Source organism: Synchytrium microbalum (assembly GCF_006535985.1).
Source record: "Synchytrium microbalum strain JEL517 chromosome Unknown SmJEL517_scf0016, whole genome shotgun sequence".
In the NCBI taxonomy this organism is placed as follows: Eukaryota; Fungi; Chytridiomycota; class Chytridiomycetes; order Synchytriales; family Synchytriaceae; genus Synchytrium; species Synchytrium microbalum.
In genome coordinates, this window is record NW_022158365.1 from 77,422 (window position 1) to 102,600 (window position 25,179).

Here is a 25,179-nt window from a genome sequence, read left to right on the forward strand (position 1 = left end):
ATTGAATACCTGAGCGCTACTGTACATAGACCTGCTGCTGAAGTTGGGGTGTTGAGTAACAGTGTTGGACCTGTGACTGCCGGTAAGGCACATTAACCTGTATCTAATCTTTTTTTTGGTTACGAATTAATACTCACTTCAAATCAACTTTTAGCAGCACTCACAACCTCGACTTCACCACCGGTACCAGCTGCAACCAGCTACAACGAGCCGATTGAGGCAGTTGTAGCACATACTCCTGGTACGTTCTTCAATGCGCTAGTCTGGTTTTTTTAGCTCACCCTTCTTGCTGGCAACTCTAGCTCCACTCAAGTCTGCACCAGTTTCAACCAGCAATCAATCACCGATTGAAGCGGTAACAGCATCAAATACTCCTGGTATGTCATTCAAAGACCCATTCTGAAACCTTTTGTTCTAATGATCATTTTGCCACATCAGCACCACTCAAACAAACTTCTCGAACCCAATCCGCTGAAGTCTTAAAGAGCAACTCCTCCATCGCACATGAACTCAAAGCCCGACCGGCTTCTGCACATACAAGCACAGTCTTGGCTCCAACACTATCACAACCGGAGCAAGAAGCCCAAGAATAGTTCGTGTACCTAGCCACCGCAAGATAGTAGTAAAACCCCCTTTCTTGAAATATAGTCCAGTTTTGATAGTGATTTATAAGTTTTTTTCAAGCAACTCGTTCTTTACAAATATCTACCCTCGTTTGGTACACAGTTTTATTCAGTTTCCATAGGCACAACCGAATCATCACCAGATGGAGCAGTAGGTTCATCTCCAGTAGGGGCAGTTCCAACGACACCATCAGTAGTTCGCAATACATTCAAGAACTTTGTCAAGGCATCACCTTCCACGATTTCAAACTTGTTGTCTTTGCCTGTGATTGCTAGATAACAGTTTGTGGTGTCGAGTTCTTTGTCTTGTTGTAGTGTGTCACGGAGAGATCGGAGTCCGTGGACTACAAGGTCGTCTCGTGATGCTATTCGAAATAATTGGGAGGTGTTTTCGTCGTCAGAGTTGTTGAGGTTAACAAAAAAAGGAAAACCTTGCAAGGCTTTATGTCGTAAGATAGACGTGAATACAATCTTACCATCAGCAAAACTCAAGTAATGTTTCTCCAAATAAGTCTTTGCTGATTGTGATCGTGCTCCAATGCTCATTGCAATGTATTCGAAAAAGTTCCCAGATGGAGAGCATTCGTACAAGTGTGGACCAGTTTCCTAATGGAAGGGAGGTGAGCAAAAAAAGCTATTGCAACAGCAGAGAACCAATTTTGGATTTGTGGCAAACACTCACATCATATCCACCAACCAACAATCCAACACCATATGGCCTCCTTCCATATCGTTGAGTGTTGACTTGTGCCTCTAGTAATTGTTATGTATCGTTCAAGTTGATTATTGTTTCGTTGAGACTAGAAACTAAATTTGAGAATAACGTACTGTCACCAATTGCAGCGACAATTCGGTAGATGGGTATAGGCCGGTTGTACACCATGCGAGAACGCATAGCTTCAGTTCTCATAAAGTTACTAGGAATTGAATGAGCAAAACGAGAACAGGTCAGATGGATAATGCGTGACACGTTTATCTTCCAACAGTCCTTTTGATGATTGGCAAAGCAAACAGCTACTCTAACAGATCAACTACCTCAATACACGAGCATCTGAAGTCAATCCAGCAAAAGCAATACCCAAGTGGTCATCAACTCGTACGAGCTTCTTTTGGGATGAAGCCAGTTCACTTGGAGATCTCTTTATAAATTCAAATAAATAATAAAAGAGAAGTTAGCATCAACATGCTGCTTCCAATCACATTTAAAGTTGGACTCTCAAACAATCCATCATGAGTTTTACTTTTAATGATAGGAGAACAACATGAGTTTTTGAGCGCAGTCCCACAGCAGCAGATCCTTGCTTGACAGCTTCTAGTGCATATTCGACTTGATGTATACGTCCTTGTGGAGACCATGTCGTGATATCATTGTCATATTGATTCCTATTTCAGATGAGGGGTGTTTTGAATTTAGAAGCATTGAAACTCTATATACCATAGGACTTACCTGAACATGATGAATGCCCCTTGTAAACAGTAATTACTGCTGAGCTTTTTATCCTCTTCTTAAAAGCTTCGTCTCCCTGCTGGTTTTGTTGAACAAAGTAGGTGACGCGTTCAGACCAGCATTCAACAAACAACAAACCACGTATAGCCATATAGCAAAAATTGCTTATTTACATTTGCCACTACCTACAAAATTATATTACACGAATTCACCGCGTGCAAACATGCGAATATTGTTCAGAAACACTGCAAGATGCTCCTTGAATCGACGTGCATCTCCTGCACGAACAAAGTCCGCTAATATTTTGGGATACAGGAATTCAACCTCAAATTCATGAGTCACTGTATTCGATTGCTAAGGGCATGTGTGTTAGCTTAGCTGTGCAACAAAAGGAGAGGATCGTGTTCATGATCACCTCCGGAGTGCCAGTAAGATGCTGCGTCACTTGAGTCAAATCGATTTGACAGATCTGATGTCGATACGATACACGGTCTTTATCACGGTATGAGGTCATTGGTACGTGTGATGGTGGGAGTTGAGCTAAAAACGGAGACATTGGATTCGCTCCCTTGCAATCAACTTGACATAGCTCATACCTGGAATTTCAGCGTTGAAACTTATTCTGAAATCAAGTTCATGACGAGGACAATGAATATTTATGTCACCAAACTTGCGTTTTTCAATCACTCCATGTTCTGGAACCACCTAAGAACAAAAAAAAGCGATACGTTCGAGGAAGTCATACTGGACCAAAGTAGTTCACGCTGTGTTTACCTTTAAGGTAGCTAGATCCTTTGATACTCGAACTCTTCCATCGGTGCGTGTAGAATAGAATTCATCTCGGACTTTGGTATGAGTAGCATAGATTTGTGATCCCTATGTTTTGAGACTGGGTCAGAATAAATTATTTCCCGCTAGTATTGATGATATTTACCGTGTAGCCAGGCTTCAATTTTTGTTGATATAGAGTATTTAAAGTCTTGTTGAAGAGTTCGTGTCGTTTCTAGTAGTAACCAGAGAGTAATTCACGATGTACGCTGTAGATATTTTGGCGAGAGCCTACCATCGTCATGTCACTCTCAAAGCGAAGATCTCTGGAATCAGGAAGGACTAGTATGGTCGTTTTAGGAAGTCAGTCGAACAAAAACAGTCCTGTGATGCTAGGAGGATCAATGCTACCTGCTTCGGTAGAGTACACGCCATGGACACGTTGATTAGTTCTCTTGTCTACAAATACTCCAAGCTTGCCCTCGATCTAGTAAAAGGGTATTGAGCCCATGTTCTTGAAAGCAGAAAACGTCGTAAGCTTGCCGAAACCAACCTCCATGACATAATTTGACGATGGAAACTTTGATATTTGCTCCCATAGAAACTAGAAATTGAAAATAAACCATCAGTCTAAACAGTTGTGCAGCACGCTTGATCCAACAAAAACCGAAGGCAGGATGTCGAAGACATACAGCACAAACTTCATCCAGAATATCATTTCCAGGCGTTTTCCCATGTACTATGCATTGCTCCAGTGGTTTTGGTTTAGTAGATGCTCCAGCTTGTTGTTGATTTTGACTCTCGTTGTCTGATTTGACATTTGACGATGGGTTGGAATTCGTTGCAGTGTGTGGTGACGGAGTGGCATCAGGCTCATCTGGACGCTGTCTCTTGTTGGAAGACTGCTCGGCCATTACAGACCTTTTTCGTCAGAGCTGCTAAGTGCTGAGTGGTTTGATTTCGACATTGCAGTTCGAGTCATTGCATGGGACGGACGCGTTGTTTTTGAAGCTCGGTCCTCGTATTTCGATATTCCGGAATTGCTAAGAGCTGAATAAGACGTGTCTTCCAGATGCTTGACAGGGAAACGCATGCTGCAATCCGCAACTAACACCTTTTTGTAGACCCAAATAAGTGTTTATAAAATATAATCACAGAATTGAATCAAAAAGTATCTCGTGGCAACTGTTATAGTTGTTGTCCCATGCGTGTGACGTGTTGATATTGTGTACTTCAATCTATAGAAGCAGTGAAACGAAAGTAGAAGGCAAAACAAGAATCTAGCGATTGTGTGGTGTGAGTATCGAGCCAATATCCAACATTTCTGGCTGGACAAGTTACCTCTTTCGCAGATCGTCCAGACAAGGACGTTCTCTCCTTGTCTTTTGCCATTAGAAGGTCGAATACTTGACTCACGTATCCGCTTCGCCCCTCCGACAGCCACCAAATAGCGTCTCCTGCCCGTACAAATGCACAGCCTCAAATTCACTCTTCGATACCTGGCAAGACCAAGAAAGGGTTAGTAAGAGTATAGAGTGTTAATTAATCCTGCACATACCTGTCAGATAAGAGAAGCTGGCCTGTAATCCAAATCCTCTGCCACCCATCATTCGCCCCAACCAAGTCCTGCCAGGTGAGGATCAAGGCAGCCGGTTCAAATGGCAGTTGACGCTTTGCCCAGGTTCCCTCTTACCACTGGAGAGGAGCGTGTCCTCGGATGAAGTTTTTACGCTTGGGCAGCAACCACGCAATGGTCTCTTCGTGGAATTGCGGACAACCGTTCCTTCCGTTGGCTCATGAAACGTGGTTTAGGATGGTGATTGAGTAGTCTTGAGGTGTTTCATATTCAGGTAGCCAAGTGGTAACTGGTTGTCTGATATGCCTATGCGCCTAAAGAGTGAGTGTATGCTCTGCTAACGACATCTTGTCTCGTCTCTTGCCAGCCAATTCAAAACAAAAACAAAAAATGTCGAACGGTTGATGTGTGGTTTGGGAGAACAGTCCGAAGGCAGTAGAAGAGAGAGAAGGAGCCATCCAGATCATGATCCACTTGGTATGAGTAGTGTTGGCTCTATTACAGATTTGGAATCAGCAAGCCGTCTCAAACAATGACTGGAAACTGCGACAAACAGCAGTTAAGAATTTGCCAACATTTGGCAGGCGATAGATTGATCTAGTGACGATAGCACAGTAGAGCGGACTCACCACATCACTGCACTACTTGCTGAGAAGCGGCGCCTGTCCGCCGTGGTTTGCTTGCTGTAATCTGTTTTCCGATATGAGTTGTGAGTGTAGGCACGGACGACAGTTTCAACCAACACCTTGTCGTTCACGAGGTATCTTTAAACGCTGTCTGTCCTGTTGAGACTTGAGAGCATGAACTGGGGTCGGCGTCGCTCGCATAATCTGCCATTAGCGCTCAATGTGGAAGCACCCATCGTCGACAGAGCTACCAAACGAACATTTGTAATAACAGTAGAGGAGCATCTGTGTATTGTAAAGTAGTTAAGTAGTTAACATAAACCAACGTATCTGAAAACGTAAACTTCACGATTCCAGCGCGATCAACGCCTGCGAAATCGTTCAAACCACGTCAAGAAGGTGATTTTCTATACACTCTGAACGTTTTGCAAGGCTTCTTCGCGTGTCTATGTTGGTGGTCAGACGACGAGGCGCTCCTGCATTGCTTTGTCGTGAAGCTTCACTTAAGGCGAAACACACCCTTACTTACCAAAAAACCTAAGTTTCATCAAAAACACTATAATCCTAACGAGGTAAGAGCGGCATCCGCATCGACAGTGGCATTAGTTGTACAACTATCGGTACCAACTAACTCTCTTCCTCCTTATCTTCAACAGCTTGTGGATCTGCAATTGGCACCATTGTATTTCCGAACTGCTTTTCGGCCTCGCAGGAGGGCGTACCCCCTTGGCACCAGCAATCCATAGCCTCAAGACGTATACCCTTAATACCAGCTACAACTGAAGTCATGAGCACATCTCAACGGGTCCCTTTGGAGTATGTAGCAAAACGTTCTGGGACATTGCCCTTCAAGCAATATGGCCCCGTCGCCCTTCAAACCACCAGTGTCCCCTCTAATTCTAAGGGCAAAGCACCCATGCACGTAGCTTTTAACGGTGTACCGTCCCGTCTTGATGCTGTTGGACCTATGTTAGCAACATTCAAGTCACTCAACGATGAAGACTTACCGGTATTCAGTGATGATGAAGATGATTTAATGGATGATCTTCCGGCAAGAGCTGTCAGGGAGAGGAGTCTGTCGGTGTAAGCTTACGAGTTGGAACAGTCATGTTTACAGTCAATCCATAACTTTGACACTTTTATTCGTTTCTGCTTTCGCAGGAGCGATATATACGCATCTGATGTAGAGGATATGGAGATTCATAACGATGAAAGTCAAAGTGACGAGGAGGAGCAGGAGCAGGAAGACGATGACGAGGAGGAAGGTCGTCTCGCTACGAGTCCGCCATTGGCTCATGAGACAGAGGGAGAAGACGACAAAGAAGAGGGTGAGCTAGACGAGAGAGAGAAGGAAGACGGCGAGGTGGATGATGCTATCACTGTACGTTCTCAGGTCGTAAAGGAGATTTTCGCTCAATCACCACGGGCCCCGAAATCAAACAAAAAAACATCCCAGTTCAAGGGTGTATCAAAGGCTAAATCTGGACGCTGGCAAGCAATTATCAGTAGGGCTGGTAAAAAGATTCAAGTTGGCACCTTCGACACAGAAATTGAAGCTGCCAAGAAGTATGAGGAAGCGGTCGCCCGTCGCTCTGATATCAATACGGTCGCCCGTCCCTCTGATGTTACTATGCCCAGGCAAGTACTTAATAAACGAAATCCATTGCTTGGCTTGGGGGTAAAAACGGAACAGCAGCAACTAACCACCAATTCGCTCCATCCGTAGAGTCAAAACTAGTCAGTTCATAGGAGTGTGTAAGAATAAGAATAAATGGGGTGCCAAATACGGTGGCAAATGGTTGGGAGTAAGTGAAGTACCTCACTCATTTTCAGCAAGCAATACAAGATTCTCATCTTTTTCTTTCATTCTCAGACCTTTGATACTGAAGAGCGGGCAGCTCGTAGACGCGACGAGCATGTACTGGAAGTGGGTGCTGATGCCCCTCTGAACTTCCCGTGAACCCAGCATGTCGAAAGCTTTGCTGCTGCTTTGAAGGTGGCTGCTTGCTTTGCTTGCACAAAAACCAGATTGAACCTTGTCTCCGTTTTGTTATTGTATATTTTTCATTCGTAAAAGCAGTATATCATGTAATTTTTCGAAAAATCCTCTGTTCCCGCTCACGTGGGGGGTTTCGATTGGCGACAAGCGTAGATCGATTGACATCCCATGCGTATTCGAGCCATTTTTGGGCCATGTGAAGCTAACTGGACGCGTCAGGTTGTGTATTTTACCAAAACTAAACTATAGCAATAAAACTAAACAGGTGTAGGCGCAACGATGCGAAGAAAAGCCCTGACAATGTTTTCAAACCCCGCCCTCCATCTGAAAAAAGTAAGGACCGGAAGACGGTAAGCCATACACCAGTCACAGCTTCACCTGGCCTATATTCCATTGTGACTCTCTTGGTCCATATCCTCATAACTTTGGTTGACTGACTAGTCACTGAGTACCGTTCCACGCCTACAGTTTAATTTGGTGTACCACTTGGCATCATCAATCCACAATCGCATTATTTTTGACACAGTCTATATCAGCTATAACTGATCACTAATCGTCATGAGCTCTTCTCAAACTGTTCCACTGGAGTTTGTCATCAAACGTACAGGATCATTGCCGTGGATTTACGGAACGATGGGGACCGTCCAAACCGCCAGTGTGGCATCCAGATCTACGTTCAAAGAGCAAATTGTGAAAGGACTTAAACGGACACAGTCATATGTTGATTCTGATGAGTATACGCCACCGAATAAAAGACGTCCCATATGGTATGGAGATGATGACACGGCTGAATTCACAGATGATGAGAATGATGGCGAAGAAGAGGTAGTGCAGGATCGCAATGAACGAGCGAGGAGCCTGTCTGTGTAAGTGGAGGCGCTTGGATCATTATGACGAATGAACTTTATCCTTACTTTTTTTCGTTTGCATTCTAGGAGCGACATCTACGAACATAACGACGATTCTTACAATTATGAGCATGATATTGCTGTCAGTCAGCACCGTTCCCAGAGCCCAGACATTGAGGAGAACAGCAACGGCGACCGCGAGTCAGATACTGACACTGTGACAAACGGGAATGACTCTGGTCAATCAGAGCAAATCACTTCTTCCGCGTCTTTGAAATCGGCCACTCGAACATCTACGTATACAGGCGTGAGGAGAGCAAAGTCAGGACGGTGGCAGGCTAGGATATCGCAGAATGGGCGAAAAGTCCATATAGGGACATTCGATTCCGAGATTGATGCAAGCAAAGCATACAAGGCTGCTGCCGCTGCTCGTCGCTCTGCAACTGGGAATGGTGTCTTCTTTTCAAAGTAAGCAAATGGGGAAGAGTGACGTTTTCAATTTGTTGCGAGTCGGACGGCTGGGTCCATATCTAATCTACGTTTTATTAGTAGAGACGCAAAACCTAAGAGTAGTAGATTTATTGGCGTGTGCAGGAAGAGAAACAAATGGAGAGCTAAATACAGTGGTGTCTACTTGGGTGTAAGTATGAAGCACCATTGTTTATTTGTGGAAGCTTTTCAGTCAACGATGTTCAGCAGTCTGATCACTTTGGTCCTTTACTAGGCCTTTGATACTGAAGAAGAAGCAGCTCGTGTACGTGACGCACGAGTACTAGCACTTGGTTCGGAAGCACCTTTGAATTTCCCGATAGTCGGTGAAGGAATGTCAGTTAGGGAATGTTAAGGAATGTCAGTTAAGGAATGCTTTCTGTAGAAAGTTCATGTCGCTTTAGGAGATCCGATATCTTGTATATCGGCCATTCGTACAATCAGTGGGAGTAGTAAGATATCATCATGTAATATTTTGTGCAAAGTCTTCATTCCAACAAAAGTTTCAAAAGCACGTCGCGAAAAGAGTGAGAGGATCCATATATTTCAAGAGATTTAACTGCTTGAGCTTCTATAACTTGAAATTCGACAGGTGTAAAGCAGGCAAGGCGCAGTTTAGCGAAGCCTTGCTTCGTGTTGACACTTCTTTTGTTGTTTTCCGACTTCAGGTGCGACATTTACATTATTTACATCTCGTTCCTCGGGGAGATGGATTGCTCAGATTGGGTATAACACGCGAAGCTACTATGTACTATGTAGGGACTTTCGACGCTGAGGAAGAGGCAGCTGAGAAGCGGGTAATCATGTATATAATAAAAAAGTTGTATAAATTGAAATCATTTACATGCAGGCCAAAAGTCCTTCTCGCATATTCACATCTCAAGTTTGGTACCATCCTTCTTCGCTAGTGTGAATTCATCAGCGACCCACTCATCAGGAGTATCATGACTCCTCCTTCTTCCTTTGAATCTAACTGTGACGGGCTCAACGCCTGGGGCTTCCACTGAAAAAACGAAATCGGCTTTTCCTCGTACACTTTCAATGCTGCCATTGATCCAGCCCTTGTTGTGTACTAGTTTGCTACTAGCACCTGTGAATTCAGCGACTCGGCCATCATGATTGAGAGTATACAGAAGACTTCGAAAGACTAGAGCAATGAAATTGGTGGTGGTGAGTTGAGAAGGTCAAGTTTGTTCAAGCTTCTTTCGTTTGCTCTAGCTTTGTTTGTGGGACAAGTTCCTGCACCAACACGGCTCCAAGCCTGACGATGAAAGACCTGACGTCTTTGGCCATCAAAATTCAAACAAAAGCCCCATTTGTGGTCGACAAAAGTTTGCAATCTTACTGGAAGTGTGTGTAAGAGATTGGTTTGAATTGTTGAGGAAAAAGTACGTCCAGACAGATATTCCGCCAACAGATACAGCTAAAGCTGCTGGAGTCGATAATATCTTCCTTATAGATGCCATTTTCTATGATAATGATACAGTAGATACTAACGTACGATATAGCGTTAGTTGCATACTAATGTTCACGACGACAGAAAACGAATTGCTTGACTTTACCAGAGATATTTGGATGGAACAAAGAGACTCCGATTCTTTGGATTGACAGCACTTTTGGCTTGAGTGTTGCACACCAAAAAACCTCTAGCTTCTATATGACGTCCTTTGATATGTCTAGTAAAAACAGACAGGGAAACGAGATCGCGACTTGCTGACTAGAAAAAAATCAAATTTACGTGTTCAAAGTGCGTTGCTTCAGTTCCTCATCTTGAAAATCGACGAGAGCATTACCTCTTTCCTTAAAACTCTGTCAGCTTTTCAAAAACAGAAAATGTACAGCGATGGCACCGGGCCAGGCGCGAGCATGCCAGCCAATAGTGCTGGAATACCATATGAAGGTGCTAACTCTCCTTCTAATGTAAGTCTGTTCTTAAATCACGTAAAGAAATCAAAAACAACACGAAACACTAGTAAAATCGTCCTGGGTGACAACAAGCACATTTACTCTTATGTCGCGTCCTTTTCTTATCGAAATTCATCACATTAATAGGGAATCTGGCTGCCACAGCTGGCTATTACCGAGTGGCCCACAGGTTATACGTTAATCTCTCAGCAACCAACATCACGACCGCCCTCTCCCACTGCTTCTGCTCCTCGTGCACATTCGCCTACTCTTGCTAAACCTCGCGTAGACCATAAATTATTTGGTCATCCAAGCGGAAAGTAAGTTGAACCATCTCGCAATGAAACTAAACACACACTTCCGTGTTGAGCGTTTAAGGATGGAATCATGAAACACGAGTTTTATGGAAAGATGCCAAACGCTTCACATTGTCTCTTATTCATGCCGTGATTTGGGTTATGACCATTTCCTTGTTCAAAACTCTTTGCAGAATCCAATTCACGAAACTAACGCGTCAGTTATACTAGATATTATCAGTCACCTAAGGAATTCAAACCTCATCTCGACTGGTTACGAGCAGGTGGACCGAATTCACCAAATCCGTGTGATTGTGTTTTATGTGTCCAGACCTCACTAAAGGGAATCCCGCCGTCATCATTGACAACATACACTACCAGCACTCCTTCACCACAAGTCACTACAGGTGTAGATCCACGACATAATCCTCCTATTATAAATACTGCCCGTCAACCAGTAGACGACCTATTGGAGGCAGCATTGCTGCATATGGGAACTGTGACTAGGTCGAGATCAAGTAGTCCTTCGACTTTATCTATGCCCAGACCATTCGTCAAGTCTGAAGAAGGCCCCAGTCAACCTGTAGAAACTTATATGGCTGATGCTCAGATGCCTCAGATGCCTCAAATGCCAGTCGTAGCTCAAATGCAGCAAGTGCCGGTCGCAGTACCTCAGAGGTCATCAACACCAACAGGTGGTAGAGGTCGTGCTCGTGGCCAAAATACCCGTGGTAGAGGTCTCAATCGATCAAGTCCTAAAGGCATGGGAAGAGGAGGTTCGCTGGAGCCTGAAGATCCTGGTGCAATATATATTGCTTCTCCTGTTCCTCCTCTTCCACAATCGTATTCAGCAGAACAGCTACCGTCAATGACATCTTCACTGCCACCACCACCATCAGTAGCAAGAACATCGTCGCAGGAACGTAGAAGTGGAACTCCACAACCGCAAACATCAGTTGTCTCACCACAACCACAGTCGCCATCACAACAACAGCAGCAACCATCAGCACCTCAACAGCAGCCAGCACCAATAGTATCAGAAGAGCAACGACCTCCTAGAAGGCCGCGTGGTTACAAAGGCACTACATATACGCCCATGGTAATCCAGAGACCGCCAACAACTCAAGCACCAGCTCCCTGGATACCAGGAATGAATGCCCTGTCACATCCAAACCATCCTTTTAATCAGAAACAAGGAAGATCCACTGCACCTCCCAAATTTGCGTCTATATCATCACAGCCATTTTATACTCATCCGCCACGAGATGGAACACCTCCTCCCATTCAGCAGTTACCTCTAGTAGGTTGGGCTTGGCCTAGTGGGCCTCGTGAGGGTGAATTATGTTGGGCTCCATTAGATAGACCGCCAGAACCTCAACGTGCAATGTCACCAGCCTTCTCCGAATCTGTAGATACTGTAATGGCGTCACCTACACCGCCACCAGAAGGTCGATTCAGTTTGTTTTGGGTGGTGCAAGTAGTTGCTAAAATAGGACCAGTCGCATCAGCCATTGTGAGAAAAGCTGGAGCTGATGATGGCCTAAGGATTACGTCTGCAGGTGGTAGTCTAGATTTGCTGAACCTGGCTTGTGCCGCTGACGGTATGCGTGTGGATTCAGATGGAGAAGACGAGGAAGTCTCTGCACGAGATCAAAAACGTGTGAAAAAGAGTCCTGGAACTGCTGGTGAAGCTTCAAAACCATCTGACACTATAGCTGGTAGTTCTGCCAAGGGACCAAGGACTTCACCAGAGAAAGCAGCGAATGGCATCCCGCCAGACAATGTAAAGAAACGAAAGACAAGCTCAGCCTCAAAGCTACCAGTTGAAGGAGAACCCTTGTATATAGTGCGTACCTTGCCTCTCCATACTCTAGATCCCAAACGACCCGATCCAACCGCCGAACACTATTTATTACCAGCTGCACAACTATATCCATATCTTGCTCATGAGCCAGAGCCACGACGTGATATTCGATTCAATAGAGCTGCTTTGCAAGCTGTCGATATGGTTGGAGGGTGGCATATACCGGAGGGATCTGAACTAAAGAGGCGCTTCATCACTCGCATAGAACCATCACCCGATGTGAATAGTAACCCTGCTCAAGCCAGTCCCCCATTAACATCACGGGACATTATAGCTGCTCTGAATAAAGGCTTCTCCATACCGGGTCGAGCACTACCAGATTTGAGTGATTTTGATACTTATAATCCAGTACTGGAAGCAGCCAATAGTAGTGATACGAGTATGGCTGCTAGAGTTACTGCAGCAGTAGCAGGTCGTTTAGCAGATCAAGATAAAGTACGAGTAACGCAACTTCAACGTATACGCTATGGCTCTGAAGTTCTGGAATTGGGTGATCTAGTACGACTGACAATGAGACAAACGGAAAAGAAGTCTAGAAATAATCCAAATGGACCTGGAGTTGGTACTCGACGATCGGCTGCTGCATCTACAGTCAATGCATATGGAGGTGCTTTTGGTAATGTGACGTTTAATCTCGTACCCAATCAACCGTTACAGCCCAACGAGCCTGAATACCTATGTATAAGGCATATAACAGTACGACGACGTCTAGTCAACAATACGGCCTCTGTACGCATCGAGGGTGAGATATATCACCGTGTCGCTGTAGCTCTCCCGAATAGTGATGTAAAAGTCAGGTGGCGTCGCTTCAACGTCCATCGTGAAGTCGAACTAACTCGTATAGCTGGACGATGCTATGGAGAAACGGATATAAAGCATCGAATGCCCGTGGTCTGTGAAGTCCGTGACTGGGATGGTATTGAACGTCTAGACCCAGTAGACAAAGAACGTGAAAAGGAAACCATAACAGCAGTAGTATTACGAGCTCCTAAATCAGTGCTTGAACCACAACCAGCCTTTGATGACGCAGAAGGAGAGGAATCCGACGAAGAGGATTTGAATGAAGAGGAGGCTGGTGGTGGAATGACTGAAGATGAACCTGAACTCGTAGCTCCACCGCTCAGAAAACCAGCTTCTGCAGCACCGCCACGTGTTCCCACTGGTCGTCCAAGAGGTCGACCGAAAGGATCACGTAATAAAGCAGGTCGTCCACGTCGCGCTACATCATCTGACGAAGACAGTGACGAGGAAGTAGAATCTGAAGATACAGAAGAGGATTTGAACTCGAACGAAGAGTTGGAGGAAGAGGACGATGATGAAGATCTTGATGATCGGGATGATCGTGATAGCTCACCCTTAGGTCCTTTGCCTCTGCGGATGAATACTACTGCATCATCGGCTCCTCCTGCTTGGCGGCCATTCCAATAAACATACAACCACAGTATATAAAGAACACGCTACCAATATTAAAAATGAAGAAGCATATATGTAGTAGTATTTGGGATTGGGCAAGCACAAAAATACATACTTGTTCAGACTATCAAGTAATCTTTTAGAACTTTGCGAAATATGGCTCGGCGGTTGCTTTGGTCTTGTAATAGGCTTCGTCGAAAGCTAACAGGATCTCTTCGGGTAGCTTGCTTTCGCTTTGAGTGGCCTTGATGTTTAAATCCATTTGAGCAAATGAGGATCCGCCCAAGATGTAACCGTCTCCTTTTGCTAAACCGGCAAAAAAGAAGCTTCATAGTCATGTACTGGACGGCGGACTGAACCTTTGCCCAAGCACTCACATCCATCAAGACCCGAATGGAACTTCATCCATCGCATTGAGGCATCCATAATATCAATATTGTGCTTTGAGCATACATTTTTGACATTCCCGACTGCTTCCAAATAGGATTCCTTCCAGAACTATGGGTGTCGAGTTCTGAGTTAGTACAACTGAGTTGTTTGTGATGGAGCAAAAAAAAGGCTGATTAGGCACCATGTCACGGTATCGACCAGCCGAGAAACGAGTTCCAGCCTCCAAGTTCTGAGTGATTGAAGAGTATCGATTCGTAAGGAGGCCACCGGCAAGTGGTGAGTACGCGTAGAATGCGATGTTCATTTGTTTTAAGGCTGGGAATAGTTCTGCTTCCACGTCTCTCTATACGAGAATGGTTACGTCGTCAGACAACACTACGTGATGCAAACGGCATTGACGTACTGATAGTGGGTTGTAGATTCCTTGGTATACTGTCGGTTTCAAGTAGCCATTATAGTTGCAAATGTCGTATATCTGACGACCAAAAAAAGTTATTACGACAACTCAATGTTGCAATGGTTTGCACAAACCTTTTGAACTTCAAATGCACTATAATTTGAGAGACCAAAAGCTTTGATTTTGCCTGTTTGAGCCAAAAACTTAGTTTATAATCGCCAGGGTGAAAATATGAACACTCACCTTCTTTGTAAAGCTCATTGATAGCCTTACAAGTTTCTTCTAGCGGTGTAGGACGATCCGGGAAATGCAGATACAACAAGTCAATCGTCGTTACGTTCAACGCAGTCAAGCATCGAGTTGCTTGTTTCCGAACACCGTCTGCTGAGAATGATCCAGCTTTCGCGGGGAAGAGCTTTGTAGCCACTTTCAAGGATTTGGAGTATCCCATTCGTCCAAGAGTTTCTTCAGACTTTCCTATATTACGACGGCGTTAAAGTTGGCAAAGAACGTCGACGAAGTAGGGAGATGGCACCAACCTCCTGCATAGATCCTAGCGGAATCGAGCTCGTTGTAACCAGCAGCTATGAATGCATCGATTGTCTTTTTCAGATCAGAGTCCGATAGCCTCCCACCGACGGCGTTGGTTCTGAATTTTAGGTTTGATGAGATGCAGTTAGCATGCAAAATATCAAAGATCGAGAGTTCGGAAACAAAGGCACGATCATAAATTGTATAGAAATATAAATACGGAAGCTTCATGTCTGATCTGACGAGCATCGACCACAATCTGCTGTTTGTCAGCATTTTGCAACATAACTCCATGTATTTCGCATACGTAGTATACTGTACTCGAAGATCAAACTTCCTTGACGTACGTACCCAAGAATCACGTTTGGTACCGTCATGATTAGCTAAATCCACTTGAATGCGTGTAGAAAGAGAAATGCGTCCAGACGTAACACACACGCAAAAGTGGCACAAAATGTAACGAGAATTGCCATTTTAATTGATACTAACAACATACTAACTTGTTCATTTTTAACGTAAATACTATGCTATTCAAGCAAAGAACTGGTGTGTCTTCCTGACTTTTTCAATCGTAATCATATCGTCCTTGACAATATAATCAGCAGCTCGCTCAGCCAACATGATTGTTGGTGCGTTCGTGTTTCCAGTGATTACATCGGGCATTATAGAGGCATCACAGACTCGGATGCCTTGAACACCGTGTACTCGATGCGATTTGGTATCAACCACTGAATCTGAAGGTGATGACCCCATCTTGCAAGTGGACGTGGGATGGTAGATGGTTTCGCTGAAACTACGTGCGTATTCTTCAAGTTGGGCATCAGTCTGTACTGATGGGCCAGGAGCGATCTCTGGTCCGAGATACTTTTTCATTGCTATGATAGAACGATACGAATTAGTTCACTTGCAAAAATGTGCCTGGTTTTTCTGAATCATTTGAAGGATTCTGACCTTCTTGTTGATATATTTCACGAGCTAGCTTGATTCCGTTTACCATCACGTTAATATCCTCAGGAGTGCTAGAAATATGGCAATGGTTGGGATTAAGCGATTTTGAAACGGAAATCAATATTCCAAAGGAAAGATCGACTAATGCTTCTTACCTGAAATAGTTGGGAATAATCTTGACATTTTCGAATGGATCTGCGGATGCAAGAACAACCTTTCCAACAGATGTTGGTCGAACTACTCCAGGACTAAAACAAATTCGTCCTTTAGAAGGCACTATCCTTATTCACATAAATCAAATACATTGCATGGCAAACTTACGCGAGGAACATTCCATGAGGATTCTGCGGTGGTTGAGGGTTCTTGAAACCATGTTCCAGATAGAACGATCCAGCACTGTGGGTTTGCATAGTCGGATATGCAAGCGAGTGGTCAAACAAGTCATCTCCACCTGACCCGATTTTGTCTGTTCGAATCTTGTAGAATGCGCAGATTTCGGCAATGTTGGATGATAATGGGCCAGTTCCAAAGAGCTGTAGCTGCCTCATTGATTCTTCTGCGTCTGTTTCAGCGAGAGCAATCGATACGGGTTGTGAAGCCTCGTGACAAACAGAGCACAACAAGTGGTCCTGTGCAAGCGAAAGTTTGAATTAAAACTTACAATTCGCTGGTGCTGAAACTAGATGTTACGAACCTGCATATTCTCGCCAACTGCTGGCAAGTCAACTACGACTTTGATGCCATGTTGCTCCAGCTGTTCACGTGGACCAATGCCTGAGAGCATCAATAACTGAGGAGAATTCAAAGCTAATCGAGAAATGGTTGTAAGCAGTCCAACCTTTCAAGACCATTGTCACATTAGACACCACAAACTCACCACCACCACAGAGAATAGTCTCTTTAGCCATGATAGTTTTAATAGTTTTGGACGTCTTGTCCATATATTCCACACCAACAACAGTTGGATTACTATCTCCAGAAAAAACCAAGCGAGTGACATGTGCATTCGTTACGAGTTTCAAGTTATTGCATGCCGCCAATGCTGGTCGGATATACTGACGAGCTGTCCCTGCACGGAAACCATACTTTGTTGTGGTCTGTACATATCCAATCCCTTCCTGCTCTGGAGTATTCAAGTCGGTCACGAATGGAGCGCCACCACGTTGGACTGCTGCTTGCAGCAAAGCTTCAGAAATGACGTTGACAACACGATCAGTTACATTTAGTGGCCCGCCAACCCCGTGGAGTTTGGTCATGCTAGGGTCTCGGATTGACGCACGTTCGTTGTGCTCTGCCTTCTTAAAGTATTTGAGGGCATCTGCATCGTAAGCGAGAGATGCGTCACCAGTAGTTTCTGCCCATCGGTCATAGTCACCCTTGTTTCCTCGAATATATACCATGGCATTCATGCTTGTACACCCTCCAAGGACTTTTGCTCGTGGCCTATACCAGAACAAAGAGCAAGTTAGTGGAGGCCCATGTCGAGTTGTGGCAGTTTTGAGCAAAAATCAGGTCATCATAGTCTCACCAAAACATGGCTCGATTGCCAGAAGTGGGTTCAGGCTCTGTAAAGTACTGGTAATCCAAGTCCGTCTTGAAGAGTTTGCCAAAAGCCACAGGGATATGAATAAACGGATTGTCATCGACCGGACCTGATTCCAATAGGACGACAGACTACAATGAAGCGTATTGAGATGTTAGGCTGCAAGTTTACGGTCTGCTTCCAAGACTTGCGACGTCCAATGTGCTCTCGGTGACACCAAGAACTTGGACTTTGAGCCATACGGTCCAGTACAGGGATATTTGAATCTTACCTTTTCAGCATCTTCAGCAAGCCTCTTCGCCAGAACTCCACCTACAACAAATGCGAATGCTCTCGTCAAACAACGGCCAAATGCCAAATGTCGAACGAGGCAAGAAACAACAGCCTGACCACATACCGGCAGCTCCTCCGCCAACAATGATGTAATCCGTGAATGCCATTGTTCTTCACAAAAAGGATTGCAGCGAGGTTCGAGATGGTGGTGTGAAGGAGAGTGACCAACGTCACGTTTTCGTCGAGGACACACAAACAGATTGCTATTCGTTAGAGAGTTGGCGACGTATTTTAGTAGCTTTGACGTTGTTCTCGCTTAGTTTGGCTCTTCAGTAGTTCCCTGGAAGAAATCCGCAAACCTCATCACTCACGAAAAAATCGATCAACCAGTCTCGAAATTCAACACTTACGTCTCGTGCGGAGGATCGGAGTGCTGAATACTGAATACTTTGGCATAAATTTTACAGCTGGCGGAGTGTGATTCTGCTCGATTTTGCGTCCTTCGAAAATGTAGCAGAAAAGCAATCCAGCCGAAACAGACGCAAACAGGAAAACGTTCTTCAGTTCCAAAAGTTAGTGGACGAGTACTTGAAGCCTTAAACTATGAATCCGGCTCCATACTGCATATCATCCAGGGTATCGAGCTAGGCCTTGCATCTTTCAATTTTCAGTGCTTTGGCTGGTTGATTTTTTTCGGATGAGCCTCATTTGCGTAGGTGATGAAGCCCCGCACACGCTACTCTCGTTCGAAAAACATTCTATCGTAGGCTTAACTAAAGTCATGATTTGGACCACGACATTTTTCTTGAGCCTCATGCTGATGATTCAGCAGTGCAACGCACTCTTCATTCCACCGTTGACCTACTTGTCAGACACCGAAAATCAGCTAGTCAATCAATTCAAATTGAAGCTCCCATGCAGAAAAGGTGTCGTGTACACGTGTACATATCAGACAATACACAAATTTTTGCTGAATTTTATGAGCTAACCTTTCATCGGTTTCCTCGCCCATAGTCAGTTTCATTTATGCACGAGGCTCTGGTGGTATGGTTGCTTGGTTACTGAACTGCATCCATCGCCATCAAAACTCTTTTAACTTTGCCCATTTGATGGACGATGGACCAGACTATGATGCGGCATTTGGTTAATCAATCCAAGTGCGTGTGCTGACGAGAAGTTTCCAATTAGAGCTGGGAAACGTTGGAATTGCAGTTGGGCCACCTGTAAGGCGCGAGCGTTATCATGAAGTCTTATGCAGTCCTGATTTTGATTTTATGCGCTTTGACAAGCTCTTCGCATCTTTATCATTCATTTGGTCACATCTTAGCTCTTTTGGACACTTGGCACAAAGATGAATGCAGACAACCTTGCTCTTCAAGGTGTCGATTATCCGGCAATACTGTCTGTAGGACTCAATGGGGGTGATCCAGGTAAGCTATCAACTTGCACGAATATCAAGATGGCCTCAAATCCTCACACGACTCCCCTTAGCTGATGGACACAAAATGGCGGACCTAGTAGATCAAACGACAGTAGCTTGTCCAGCTACTCAGATTGTTTTGGGGGGGTACTCGCAAGTATGTCAGAAACGCCCCGTTGCAATCGTTTTTGGCCCAACCATACTTATGTGAATTACTAGGGTGCAGAACTGGTTCGCCGTGCATTGACATTCTCAAAGAGCGTAGCCAGAATTGTTGCTGTAGTAAGTAATAGTCAACAACAGTCTCTGTCGTTGGAATACTGAAAATTCTACTGACGAAACTTCTCTCATCTCAAGGTCACTTTTGGTGATCCACAGAACACTGCAGCTATGGATTCCAGAGTGAGTTCGAGTCTCACCTGCTTTGGTCATTCTTTGCTTACAACATTTTCCGCTAAACCGCACACCGTAGGTCGATGTTTCACGAATAAAGGTGTATTGCCACAAAAATGACACTGTCTGCTCAGGCGCACACCTAACGAACTTACTTCAAATCTCGGCTCCTCACTATACTTATGGACTTTTGGATGCTGGAGATGCTGCTAGTTTCATCTTTTCCAAACTCAAACTTTGATCGCAAAGTGCTCTATGGGTGATAACGATGTTAGAGAATGATTGGTTATCTGATCAGAATTCCTAGCCCAGTAGTGACTTATGCCATATCGTAGTTTGTCTCTAACCTAATACTAAAATACTAACCATTGTTGTTGGCAATAGAGGCAGTATGTAGTGAGCTTCGTCGTTGTGGACTGTTTCGAAAGGTGTTCTGAACGCGTAGAACATCGAAATTGATCTAACAGTCCAGATACAATTTTCTCTCTCTTGTCTCATGAGCGATCGCGTAGGTGAATAAACGTGAAAGCCAGTGTTAAAGGATTAACTACCCTTCAGAACTTGATATTTGGTTGTTTCAATACCGACCTTGCGACCTTACGACTGTTCCATCGAAAATCACACAGATCGATCTTTCGCAAGTAAGTTTATTGTCATCCACTAGACAATATATGTCAAGGAGGGACAGAACTCTTGCCTCCTCATTATACGTATGGCCTGGATGTTGATGATGTTGCCAACTTTATCTTTTCCAAATTGACTTTGAGAGTTGCGTGAATGATGACGATGTGATTGTAGTACAGAATGTCATGTTTTTCTCAACAAAAGTATATCCTGGTGTTCTGTGTACATCGTAACATAGAATGAAACGACTGATTTTGGCATTTGAGGCATTTCGGATTTCGGAATTGCGAGAATGTTTCACCATGTTTGGACATTCGTTTTTAGATTCTCAAATCATGGCAAATGACTTGAATTAAGTATTGGAATCATTGATGTTCCCTGCAGTGAGCGACCGTTCGAGTGAATTTCTCTGTCCAGCTTTTGACGAGTTTTGGCAAAAAAATAATTCAAAGTCCGACTTAATCACCACCTCGTGCACTACCACCCAATTACGACTTGGCAACAACAATGGCTTACTATCAGAGGCTTCTAGCACGACTCCAGGTATGTACCGAGCTCTCGACTGCCGATCTTGACCAAGTATGCCCTCAATTCGGTGCCATACCGGATGTATGCAACCACTTAAAACGCTGCGCAGAACTGTTTCGCATCACCAAGGAAACAGCAATTTAAGTTGTGGCAATCAGAGAAATGATACTGATGGTGGGATTCAACCGTTGAATGCACCTGGATCTCCTTCGGTTGTCCACGAATGTCACATTTTCAGATATCCAAACATTTCGATCCAATCATGCTCAACACAAACGGTTGGCACCCAAAGCCTCACTTCTTTTAACTCTCTCGATCACACCTAGATCGGACTCTCTCTCTTCCTCCTAATCATCAACACCACCGATGCCGGGCCTGCGTCTCCCATACAATCGGCCAAACTCATACCCAATAGCAATACCGTACAACCTAGCCCAACGGTATATTCACCAGTAGATCTAAACTCAATTACTCAGAATGGGCTTCTTGCTGGACCATGCAAGCCCGTGACTGTTATTTGGGGGAGGGAATCACTTGCGCCAGGGAATGTAGGGCTTAATGTTGGACCTCCATTATTTAAAGCGCTGGCTGCAGTGGTGGATATCTCAAAGGTTACTCTACAGTGAGTTTTCATTGAATGTGGAACTGACGTTCATGTAATTTAGTTTTCGTAGTGATTCTAACAAGTCTTGTCATTGTAGGGGCGTTGATTATGCAGCTAATCTTATAGTAGGCCTGGCTGGTGGTAATAAAGGTACGTCGCTAGTTGGCTTATCCAAACCGTGTAGAGAAAAAATGTTCATCGCACCAACCACTCCCACCACGTATCTCACTCAATTTAACTCTGACGGAATAGCGGATGGCGCAAACATGGCAAATCTGACAGAGTATGCAGTTGCTAAATGTCCCGGAACGCAAATAGTCCTCGCAGGTTACAGCCAAGGAGCTCAACTAGTACGCTTCTGCACGAATCAAACCACAGCGCTTTCCAGTATCAAGGCTGTAGTAACGTTTGGAGATCCATTCAATTTAACGGCCATGCCAAGAGTTAGTCCTTCCATTGTCAAAGTGTTTTGTCATCCTGGTGATTTGTTGTGTAAGGGACTACCCATAATAACTCTTGCACACGGGGGATATGCTGCTGATACACCTGCCGCAGCTGCATTTATCGCTTCGAAATTAAAGTTCTGAAAAATACCGCCTGCTTCATTTTTTATGTGATTTGCTAATCTGATTCTTCTATTTTCCAACTGTTACAATGCTTTCATGTAATATATTACACATACAAGACCTCTAAAATTTCCTTCCAGAAAAGATCTAGAGTTCTTGCGTATTGTATTTACTAGCCAAGTAGTCCGTTACGGTCACAGTCAAGAGCTTAACACTCTATAGCCTCCCACGAGTAGTTGTTTCAATATACTTTCTGAGTTGTTCGACAGCGTTGAAGCCAGAGTGACTACCACCTACAATTACATTGCTAGCAAAAAAAGGTCGATGGATCCTTCTAATAATAATCGATTGAAACATGCTACCACTATAATGCCTCCTAACATCCGACTTCCATGTAAACACAAGGAATTCATTTCTTTAGACCAGTTATCATCTAAAAGAGCTTTATCTCAGAGAAGGCAACTCCCGGTCTGTGTCAGCTCAGTTCCAGCTTGACCAGATTCGGGCACATGTTGGGAATCATCGTCCAGTCGCCAGAAGTTATATTTGTGAGCTTAAGATCAGTCAATTGAGGTTGGGGCCTCTCGAAGAAACCGCCACATAAGGCTAATTGGAAAGCTCATTCTACTTGGAGTAACTTTGGGAATGCAGCGTCTCGGAATATGGACTTTTGTAGAGCATGTGGTCCAGCGAGATTCAGAGATAGCGTCAAGTGTGTTTGATACCGAGGCCAATCCTTGACAGATTTCCATTTATGAGGAGAAAGAATGTTAGCGATATATGTTCATACGCATCCTGTATGATACTGTTCGTTGCTTTCTGCTGTAAATTGCAAAACGACAAGGAAGCACATTCGAAGAGACACCGCAATTACCTTCCGATGTAATTTTGCTATGTTGATCAGTTGACAGATTCAGAGCTTCTAAACGAGACGGTAATACTTGCATGATTCCCTGCCTAGACGATATACCAGACAACCTCAACACCTTCAAATTCTTGAATTCACCGAGATTAAAGTTTTGAGACATGACAACCTCCACCAAAAACAATCTCGTTTACTACAATTTACTTCCAGCGACGAGAGCCTTCCATATCGGCATGACTAGTTCACTGGTATACATATCTAGCTCCTTCAGATGCCAATGTCGTAATCCTAATGGAAAGGTTCGTGGCAGCCTATCCATTGTGGTCTTGAATTCGACATTTGGATGTGCGAGTGCCCATTTAGTCCAGTCGTCGTGAGTTCTGTGCTGCCAGTCCGAGAGATTCATTTCAGATATAGATGGTGGAATGGCCCAAAATATGGCGTTGGACATGCTGTCTCTCCAGAGTGCTCCTATATTTGACGTTTTGTGCAGAGCGACAGGAGTTCCTTGATCATATATTCATCAGCGTCGTCCCTTTGACAAAGCAGACGTCAGTCGAGAGTGCAGGAAGCACATTCAGGCTCCCCAGTGTACTGCTGCAAACCCACTAAGACACATTCACTTTGGTACCCAGTCTCGCATAGCATCCCATTCACATCGAGATCCCGAACACAGCGAAGTGGATTGTGTTGTCGATAAAATCCGCTAGGAGTGACTCTGTTTACAGCTTTGAAGCATGGCTCTACGGGCATGACCTTTTTCTCCACAAATGGCATGCATTCAAATTCTTGCTCTGTGACTTGAATTGCCTACCATAGTATTGGTACGCCCAGTTCATTGAAATGTTTTGCTATTGTAAAATATTGTTTGGTAAGTCTAAACCTCCATCACCATTGGCACAAAAACTGAAGTGGTTTTAACGTACATATTGTACATGTTTTACAGACGTCTCCCAGAGTTTTAGTGTCGAGCCTGTAGTATTTGAATATACGGATCCATACATCATCAACTAGGAATGGTACATCATCGTCTGCAGACATTGATGCCTGCTTAGGGTGCTCGATCGCGTTGTTGCAACTTGTGAAGTTGTGAAGACAAGGAGTGAGTCGATGCAACAGAGGTCTCGAAGCAGAAGCATCAACGAAATTGTTTCGACGCTTCATTTGTTGGCAAATAGTCTATTTTTCATATGAACTTGCACGAATGGCAAACAAACCAAACTGCCTCATATCGCACTTTCTTAATACAGAGGGGATTCGCTACTATTTGGAGGCTTGTCTGCGCTACATTAGTACACGAGGTCACTAATATGGTCTTAAAGGGAGCGATCGGGGTTTGTTTTTCACCCGAGATTCACTTCCAACAATATGCCACGATTTCTTTTGAAACGCCTGGAGTTACCTCATTGGCTGACCTTACTCCCTCAAACGTTTTCCCCTTTGCGGAACTGCACACCCGCTGACCTTGTGGGAATTCTTCCTCTCCCACCCTTTGAACACGTCACAGAAACTTTGGTTTGTCAGAATTTACCGACCAGCACTACTTCCACGCAGCAACTTCAAAAACAACTTTCATCAACACAACCTGTTATATCTACTAGTAAATCACCCTTTGGCACGTACTGCATCTACAGCAAGCTCACGGATCTTCCTACAACTACGTCACAAACCACTTTTGGTAAGTAACTTAACTTTCGCCGGCATTTTCAGTTCAGTTTGGCGATCACCTTGAATTTGAAAAACCAACTTGCACATTCCAACTTTACTTATCTCAAAGTGCTAAATCCACCCTTCCCACATATATCTTCTCTCATCGTAGAATCTACACTCAGATCAGATCTTATAATGCCATTCCGTAACCACATACGCCAATCGTCAGGCGATTCCACTTCCCACAGACATTGGAAGCCAATGCTTTGGGGATCCACTACCACCGACAGCACCGACTCTATACCATCTATAACCGACGAGATCCTCTCTACATCACCAACATCGTCATCGCCTCTCTCGGATATATCATCGCCAACACAATCATCATGGGCTACATTCAATAACTCGTCAACCGAATCCAAACGTAACTTTATACATCATCCAGTACGCAGGTGTATCCGATCCGGCTCTGGAAGCTCGAAAACACATAAAATAATCACAATGTTTATGCCGCTGGACCACTACGCTTATTCCGCTCGTATGAGTGACGAGCATGATGATGTCACGTCGATAGATAGTGGCATGTCGGAGGA

At 44.3% G+C, this 25,179-nt stretch overlaps 5 protein-coding genes across 5 annotated transcripts; 2 read left to right on the forward strand and 3 right to left on the reverse strand.

Annotated features, from left to right (window-relative positions):
* Positions 1-728: 728 nt before the first annotated feature.
* Positions 729-2,078, reverse strand: SmJEL517_g03178 (uncharacterized protein; the record flags this gene model as incomplete). Its single annotated transcript, XM_031169106.1, has 7 exons — positions 729-988; positions 1,100-1,229; positions 1,306-1,376; positions 1,452-1,540; positions 1,659-1,762; positions 1,865-2,006; positions 2,071-2,078. The coding sequence occupies 7 exons, from the start codon at positions 2,076-2,078 to the stop codon at positions 729-731; spliced, it is 804 nt and encodes a 267-aa protein (XP_031024876.1).
* An 11,915-nt stretch (positions 2,079-13,993) lies between these two features.
* SmJEL517_g03179 (uncharacterized protein) lies at positions 13,994-15,549 on the reverse strand (the record flags this gene model as incomplete). The annotated part of the gene is made up of 8 exons (XM_031169107.1): positions 13,994-14,160; positions 14,232-14,352; positions 14,426-14,587; positions 14,648-14,719; positions 14,776-14,828; positions 14,885-15,118; positions 15,181-15,290; positions 15,524-15,549. The coding sequence occupies 8 exons, from the start codon at positions 15,547-15,549 to the stop codon at positions 13,994-13,996; spliced, it is 945 nt and encodes a 314-aa protein (XP_031024877.1).
* A 154-nt stretch (positions 15,550-15,703) lies between these two features.
* SmJEL517_g03180 (uncharacterized protein) lies at positions 15,704-18,103 on the reverse strand (the record flags this gene model as incomplete). Its single annotated transcript, XM_031169108.1, has 9 exons — positions 15,704-16,047; positions 16,124-16,191; positions 16,276-16,368; positions 16,442-16,749; positions 16,815-16,927; positions 16,998-17,563; positions 17,649-17,794; positions 17,935-17,975; positions 18,061-18,103. The coding sequence occupies 9 exons, from the start codon at positions 18,101-18,103 to the stop codon at positions 15,704-15,706; spliced, it is 1,722 nt and encodes a 573-aa protein (XP_031024887.1).
* A 1,184-nt stretch (positions 18,104-19,287) lies between these two features.
* SmJEL517_g03181 (uncharacterized protein) lies at positions 19,288-19,990 on the forward strand (the record flags this gene model as incomplete). The annotated part of the gene is made up of 5 exons (XM_031169109.1): positions 19,288-19,366; positions 19,428-19,513; positions 19,576-19,638; positions 19,714-19,758; positions 19,829-19,990. The coding sequence occupies 5 exons, from the start codon at positions 19,288-19,290 to the stop codon at positions 19,988-19,990; spliced, it is 435 nt and encodes a 144-aa protein (XP_031024886.1).
* Positions 19,991-20,880: 890 nt separating this feature from the next.
* Positions 20,881-22,092, forward strand: SmJEL517_g03182 (uncharacterized protein; the record flags this gene model as incomplete). The annotated part of the gene is made up of 4 exons (XM_031169110.1): positions 20,881-20,982; positions 21,228-21,523; positions 21,603-21,655; positions 21,758-22,092. The coding sequence occupies 4 exons, from the start codon at positions 20,881-20,883 to the stop codon at positions 22,090-22,092; spliced, it is 786 nt and encodes a 261-aa protein (XP_031024885.1).
* Positions 22,093-25,179: the final 3,087 nt, after the last annotated feature.